At 42.5% G+C, this 8,252-nt stretch overlaps 1 protein-coding gene across 2 annotated transcripts; it reads right to left on the minus strand.

Annotated features, from left to right (window-relative positions):
* Positions 1 to 632: 632 nt before the first annotated feature.
* On the minus strand, positions 633 to 3,395 carry LOC306936177 (noggin-like). Of its 2 annotated transcripts, XR_013791476.1 has the most exons (3): positions 2,630 to 3,395; positions 1,104 to 2,119; positions 633 to 809 (listed from the first exon to the last, which is right to left on the minus strand). XR_013791476.1 is itself a non-coding variant. In XM_079519665.1 (2 exons), exons 1-2 carry the CDS (start codon positions 3,000 to 3,002, stop codon positions 1,785 to 1,787), a joined length of 708 nt encoding a protein of 235 aa, XP_079375791.1. In that variant the 5' UTR covers positions 3,003 to 3,395; the 3' UTR covers positions 633 to 1,784. The 2 variants fall into 2 exon arrangements, 1 of the variants encoding a protein (XP_079375791.1); XM_079519665.1 differs by having other exon boundaries at positions 633 to 2,119.
* Between the last annotated feature and the right edge of the window lie 4,857 nt (positions 3,396 to 8,252).

Consider the following 8,252-nt stretch of genomic DNA (forward strand, 5'->3'; position numbering starts at 1 on the left):
TACAGAACATTTATGTTCAGGTCAGGATACCAATTTCAGTTCAAGTGCATTTGGAAGTGATGACAAAGAAATGAGCAGACAAATTTGGAAATGGAACAATATGAAAATATATACCGGTGTATATATAGCTATATACTATAGCTGATTAATGCATATTATCTCTCCTGATTGGATGAAAGTGGCGACCCACCTGAAAATGTATTTTCACTAAAAAGCCATAGACAGGGAGACCCCTGTTATTGAACAGACACTCTATAGTACTATCAAAATATAGTGCTTTAAACTTTGATGATGTTGATCTGAGATGAGAATGAGATTATGATTTATACCACTTATATTCCGGTGGGAACATTCCCCCCCCAAATACCTGACCTACAAGCTCACAAATTGTGAGGTTGTAGATCAGTTATTTTGGAGGAGACATGGTAAAAGCAGTCCTACAGAACCTATAGAACCAAGTACAGTCAACTCAGGTTAATTTGACTAAATCTAGAGGTTGTTTAATTATATTGCATGAATTATCATTGATGAGACTGATCGTTTCCAGAAAAGAGGGTACATAAAAAACATACAGTTTACATAATTTGTGTCGTTTTATTATACGAATATAAAGAATAAATAGCAGTTCTCTTAATTTACATGATAAAACAACAACACGCCGATATACAGATGTATCAACCGCACAAAATAAAAGCAATTAACAACAATAAACCCACGTTGAATCTGAGGTCGATGTTTCGTTGTCCATAATAGGAAAACAGCAAGTCCTTATTATTATATGGCACTATGCGTGCCATCTCCATAAAGTCCTTATTATTATATGGCACTATGCGTGCCATCTCCATAAAGTCCTTATTATTATATGGCACTATGCGTGCCATCTCCATAAAGTCCTTATTATTATATGGCACTATGCGTGCCATCTCCATAAAGTCCTTATTATTATATGGCACTATGCGTGCCATCTCCATAAAGTCCTTATTATTATATGGCACTATGCGTGCCATCTCCATAAAGTCCTTATTATTATATGGCACTATGCGTGCCATCTCCATAAAGTCCTTATTATTATATGGCACTATGCGTGCCATCTCCATAAATACAAAATATATAACCAACATTTTTCCACAAATAAAAGTAGACTCTCTGGTTACACTTAATACTGACACTGTACAATAAGCTATATAAAAATGGCACCTCCTCATATACATAAAATACATTCCTACACTCTGTAGTGCATGTGAAAAATTAAACATCACAAAAGAAAGAAATGAGCTTGATTTCTTCGTCTTATACAAATGGCTCTCAGAATGGCGTCCATGCAGGGACCCTCAGGGTTCCTTGAGGGGAGGACTTCCAAATGGACCTTTACAGATCAGTAACTCTGACAGTGCGCAAATGGAACCAAATGGACCCGCGTGTAAGGGTCAACTTGGTTCCATGTTGCACACTGTCAGAGATATTAGGGTCCTTGAAATTAAGGTAACCGAAGAGTAGGCACCATCGCTGTAAAGTAAGAATTTGGAAAATGGTCTGAAGTAATAATTTGAACATTGCTACCAGTCATTATGGGCATAAAAAAGTTGGGGGGTACATTTAGTCTGATAATGATGCACCATGCATCAAATCATATAGGCACTCCATTTTCCAAATTCTGTAAGAGGAATAGCCAATCTAACATTGAGTTGCCCACTCTTGTTGTATCCGAAATGACAATGTTTTGAGAACCACAGTCTTATGAAGACAAAAATAATAATAATCAAAAAACAAAGACAGAAGTCAGCTCAATTCGAGCAGGAGCACTTGCACTCCGTGATGATGGGGTACTGCACTGGTATCCACGCGCACTTCAGCCCCGCTTTCCTCTGCGCGCACCGCCACCGCAGGATGGTGATGTGTGCGGAGCCGGACGGCTTGCACAGCATCCCCTCGGGCACTGAGCACGACCTGCGGCTCAGGCAGCTGCCGGAGCGCACAAAGCGCGGCCAGAAGCGCGTCCCCAGGTCGTTCCAGGTGTACACGAGAGGGCAGAAGGAGTAGGCCCACAGCCACTGCTGCAGCCGCCGCTTCAGCTTCTTGCTCGGCTTGTGCTTCGCCTTGTTGCCGCTGAGCTGCAGGCCTGTCACGATTACACACAATGTAAGTTGACTATTATTGTCATGCAAAGCATTGCAATTAATATGTTAATTGTGTTTGTTGGCATTGGAAATTGGAACATTATGAATGGACATTCCGTTTGCCTTTTAGGTTTCGCAAATAAAAAAGTACACAAGGCAGATATGACAAATAACTGAAATATACCAAGACAAGACAGCATGTATTACAAATGTTATACCATACTTTATATGGAATAGCTGATCTACAAGCTTACAATGTGTGATGCTTGTAAGATTGTAGATCTGCTATTTCTGCATAATTATATATCGTCTGCTAATCCTGATATTTGGTCATAATCGTCATCTCATATCTGCAAGCTTTGCCACTTCTGCTTTTTTTTTTATCTATATGAATATTTTTCAACATGGACACGATTATGACAAAATAATTGCATTTATACCTCAAATAATTGCGATTAACAAGGCTATAGGCTAACCATTGTGACATCGTCACAGCCCTAGTAGTTACATACCGAGCTGCACGTCGAAGTCCACCGCCTTGATCTCCTTGGGCATCAGCTGGATCGGCTGCTTCTGGACCTCGTAGTCGTCGGCGAGCTGCGCCGCCTCCTCGTTGCCGGCGGTGTACTTGTCCTCCGGCGGGTGCACGGACATGTAGCGCCCGTCGAAGTCTCCGCCCAGGACGCCCTTGAGCTCCGTCTCGTTGAGGTCGCGCTCCCGCGGGTCGAACACGGGGTCCGGGTCCTCGCGGAGCTCCACCAGCGGCAGGCTGTCGCTCGGGATGGGTCGGAGGAGGTAGTAGTGCTGGCACGTCCCCCTGTCCGCTACGAGTCCCAGGGACAGCACCAGCAGATACACCGCTACACAGTTCTGCGTTTGCTCCATGCCCCCCGAAATAAAATAAAATAAAAACACAATCGGATCTCACCGTTTTTAAACTAGAAAAGAACGCAGCTGATCCAGGTCCCAAGCTGTTAAGATTCGGGGCTGCGGTTTGTCTTGGAGTGCGCGCAATTACGCGTCGTCGTCGAGCAGGGATATATCCCAAAAAAATCACTTCTCCCTTCCCATGGCACCTGATCGACCGATAGAGCCTATAGGTGGATGCTTTTCACTAAAACTAAATCCCTTGATGTTTTTATGTGGACTAAAAACCGTGTTGTAGGCCTAAAACTCACGAGATATAGCCTACTTGAGATATAACTTGGTATAAAAGTCACTGTCCGTTGTGGTCTGTGACAGCGGTCCGGGTCAGACAGTGGAGGAATGCGTGCGCTCTTCTGCACACCACCGTTAGATCTGATGTCCTCCTCGACGCGTTTAACCTCTGCATGGTGGTGGTGGTGGTGATGATGATGATGATGATGATGATGATGCTATACTGTCACAGGAAAGCTGCTGCAGCAGCGGTTATATCCTCACGAATCGTGATGTAATTCGTGTGTGAACACCCCCCCCCCCACACACACACACACACACACACACACACACACGCGCGCGCGCTCGCGCACGAACGCACACACACACAGACAGACAGACAGACACACGCACATTCACACACTCGATGTCAGCCTTGTTTGTTGGAGATTCCCCGACGCACCTCCCGATCCTCCATCACCGATCGGGGCGGGGATGAAGCAGATCGACTCAAGCAGCGGCTTGAGTACTGTACTTATAATAACTGTACTTTGAAGTATTTTTACTTGAGTATTAACATTTTTCAATCATTTACACTTTACTCCACTGCATGTCAGACATTAGGCCAGACTCACAATTAGCCCCCGCATTATTAATATAAATGCCACAGATAAAAGCAGATCTGCACACTGTGTGGCCCCTCAAACTTTGCTTCAGTCAAGTGACTTCACCATGAATTAATCATGTCTGTTTGTCTGTCTGTACAGTAACCTACTACATAGCAGTGAAACTCCGGTCAAAATAAACAATTAGACATTATTTGAAATGGATGCAATTGGATTTAAAATGCAAAAAAAAAAATGTATATATATGTATATGTATATGTATATGTATATGTATATGTATATGTATATGTATATGTATATGTATATGTATATGTATATGTATATGTATATGTACTCTACAGTCTACACTGGGTGGCGGTGGCTCAGGGGTGGCTGAATGGAAACTGCAGGTTGCTAGTTCGAACCCGGGCTCCCCCAGAGTTAGTGTCGAAGTGTCCAAGACACTGAACCCCTAATTGCTCCTGATGTGCTGGTTGGTGCTTTTCATGCATGGTTTCCGCCGCCATCGCTGTGTGTGTGCATGTGTGTGAATAGGTGAATGTAATGCGTAAAGCGCCTTGGATAAAGGTGCTATACAAATGCACCATTTACCATTTTACACCAAAAAATTGCAGATCTCCAAGATCTTGTAGATCTGCATTTTTGTTGGAGAACATCCCCGGAATAGGAATGCTGGCATTAAAACTGGTTAAAACTGAAGATTTTACACATCTCCATATTTCAGCTTTTGTATGTGTTGTGCAAACTTGTGCCCTATACTTCATCATGCAAGAGAGTCGCAATATATATATATATATATATATATATATATATATATATATGTCTATAAGGTCTATAAGTCTATAAGTCTATAAGGAATGGCTTTGGACATAGGCCTACAAGGTTTCCACCCAGACAGCAACGATATGGATGACAGTCACAAAGATTGTCGAGTCTGGTCCAGACTTTATTTGGGTTTTTCAGGTGAGGAGCATTCATTGCTCCTATATGTGTTTGGAGCTTGAGTAGTGGGACAGTAATTCAGTGTTGCAACCAACACGCCACAGCGAGCCTTCTCAATAAACTTGGCCAAATTAACTCCCAAATAAACAACTCTCACTAAAAAGCAGCAGCCAAGCCATGGAAAGTATCTCACAATTTGCAAACCTGTCTAAACTCAAAAAACAGCATGCACAGAGGGAGAGAGAGAGAGAGAGAGAGAGAGAGAGAGAGAGAGAGAGAATCATTCCTTGAAAATAATTTAATGGAAGAACTTAGGCAGCTAGCTACATCAGCCATAAACCATCCACTTAGATAAATGCATCTCTGTTTCAATTTTCAATGAGCTAATTCACACAAGCACTTCAGCCCCACGACTCATTTAGTTTACAGTCAAGTGATGGTGAAAAGTCTGGAAAATGTCAGCCGTTATATTTTTCATCATGACCAGCCCGTATCATAAACCATCGCTCACAAATGTGCTTGACAGATAGGCCTATATGTTTCAATCCAGCGCATTCACGCATGTAGGGGGGAGGGGGAATAGAGGAGGGAGTGTGTAGCCAGCCCGCACAATGTCTGTCTGAGACCTAATAGCTGACAAACCCACGTTCTATTCAGCTCGCGTGTCAAACAGGGTTCTTGACATCATGGTGCAAGCCTGTGCACACAAACAGTTAAAGTGTTCTATGAACTCTAATTTAACTTTGAGATTTAATTTAAGTCTGAGAAATACGTTAATTCTGCTGGATTTTACCATGTGAATGCTTGAGGCAATGAAAACCAAGAGGTCCAAGAGGGAAAAAAAGGGTTAAAAACTTATTTGAGTTAATGACCACTTTGTTTTAACCAATTCTATACAACTATCTGCTGTATAATATAGAGTATGTTGCAATACAACTGTATAGACTAGAGTATGTTAATACAAAGTACATCTGGGTTATGGTAGTATGCTAATACAACTTTGATTGAATATGGGAATTCTAAATGTATTAAAGAGTATTTGGACATTGTGGTATTAATACTTTTACTTGAGTAAAAGATGTGAATACTTCTCCCACCGGGCCACCACTGAGCAGTACTATCTGAAGCCTCCTGGCCAAGCAGGGATTGTGTCTTGTCAGAGCGGTAGGGACAGCAGGAAGAGGTTGGGGGTTCAAATCCCGGGTTAGCACAGGGAAACTTGAGGGTCTACACTGTTAAAAGCTGCCCACCCGGCGGTGGTATACTCACATGTTTTACTTAAGCAAAGTGTCAATACTGCTAAGTGAAAGTCCAACATTCAGAATTGACTTCAGTAAAAGTACAAAAGCACTGGCATCAACATGATACAGTATGCCGTCCAAAAGTAAAATGTGTCGCATCACATTTTGAGCTTGTAGATCCCCTTTTCAAATACCCAAGGGGTCTGAATGTCCCTCCCGCACTATTGGGGGATGACTGGTCCATTTATTTTTCCCAACCGGTGCTGGTGGTCTAGCACCGTTTCCATTGTATTGGCCGCATGCATATGTGCAGTAACTGCAGTTGCTCTTAGTCTCAACTCGATGAAGGTGTCAGACAAGCTAATACACAACGAGCCATTACGTCACCCCCCCCCCCCCCAACCTATGTCCTGACAGCGCCCCTGGGTTGCTGTATGTTTTGTAATTATCATCTGAATCTACAAAGTAACTAGTAGGCTAACTAAAGTTTTGTAATAATTGTAGTGGAGTAAAAGTAAAAGCACAATATTTGACCCTGAGATTTAGTAGATGGGTTGAATTGCATTGAATTGAATGGGAATTGAATGGGGCCATGGGGTGTTGTGCTAATTCGCTTATTTCCATTGAAATAAGTAGTAAAGTGTGCCGCTTGGGATATTATTTACATTATGAAGAGAGGATATATACAAAAAAGAATGTTGAGCGATGGAAATAAGCGAATTAGCACAACACCCCATAGCCCCATTCAATTCCCATTCAATTCAATGCAATTCATTTAGGGCTTATGGTAGAGGAAATAGCCAATAAGGAGCTTTTGCACAAAATAACACCTGGACCTCTTTGGTGGGGACGTAACAACTACAAAGAAAGGTAAGAAAGCCTTTTAGTATGGAATTCTCCTTTAACATCCTTGTAAGACAAAAATGTCAAACTTTCCTTATGCTTTAAGTAGCATGTGACATCAAACTAGGGGGGTTTCATGATTGTGAAATGTGAATCCATTCCAAGACTCCTTGGGCTAAAAATAGCCATAGCCACTTGCCCAAATGTACCCAAAATGTGCTGACCTCATCACATTTGTGCTGATCTCATCACATTTGTCATGACGGCTATGGCCATGTTTAGCCCAAGGAGTGTTTTTGTGCAAAACTAATGCTTGGAATGGATTCAGAATCATGAAAACCCCCTAGTTTGACATGTCACATGGTACTTAAAGCATAAGGAAAGTTTGACATTTTTGACATATTTGCCTTATATTGGATGTCTGGTAGGGTACAAGAAACCCCTATAAAAGCAATTGCTCAATACGGACAGCTGGTCAGCAAGTGGATTCATGAATGTATGTACTTACAATATTTTAGACCAATAAAAAATACATAATCGTCATCATCGTCCTTGTCATCATCATCATCATGGCCTTCTGTCTCTGGCATCATAATTCTGACATCTTCCACGTATGAAAAAGATGGCATGGAATGGTCGATGCCATGTGTGTGCGTACGTACGTGCGTGCGTGCGTGTGCCTGGTACCTATGTTTAAGGTGTCTGCCAGTGCCAGGGCAGGGTTCTGCTCTTTCTCACTAAAACGAGAAACCAGCGGGGAAGCCTTCTCCAACGACACGCACACCAGCGCTGGAAGAAGTAGGTCTACTTCTTCCCAAGTAGAAATACCACAACACACCGTCTATTAATAATCTAAATCTGCAATTGCAATTAGCAAAGCTGTCAAAGTATTGTAGTGGCCAACAAAATACAAAATGCGTGAAGTGTAAAAGGAAAACAATCGGGAAAGTAAATTGACCTCAAAAGTACTTGAGTAGTACACAGCTTTACGTCCCACCACTGGCACACAGAAACATACAACAGATCCATTTGAACCCGTTGTGTCCTTAAAACTGAGAGGCCCAGGAGCCTTTGTTCTAGCTCCTCAAGGACCTACCAACCGACCAGACCCCAAGGAAAAAAAGGGTCATTATGCAGGCTGGTTTAATGGCCTGGGAAATTGACTGGGGCATTTTTTCCCCCCTTCAGAGAATGTTGAACCTCTTCAATTAAGCAGGCGTCTGCCTGAAGTGGCTCTGTCCAGCGGAGAGGTGAATGTTTCACTATCTATACGGTTCTCCCTGTGGTAAAACAGCGGGTGGCATTAGGAGGAGGAGAGGAACCAAAACAGGTCACCGCTTAAACGA

This window comes from Electrona antarctica (genome assembly GCF_951216825.1).
Source record: "Electrona antarctica genome assembly, chromosome: 14".
Classification (NCBI taxonomy): domain Eukaryota; kingdom Metazoa; phylum Chordata; class Actinopteri; order Myctophiformes; family Myctophidae; genus Electrona; species Electrona antarctica.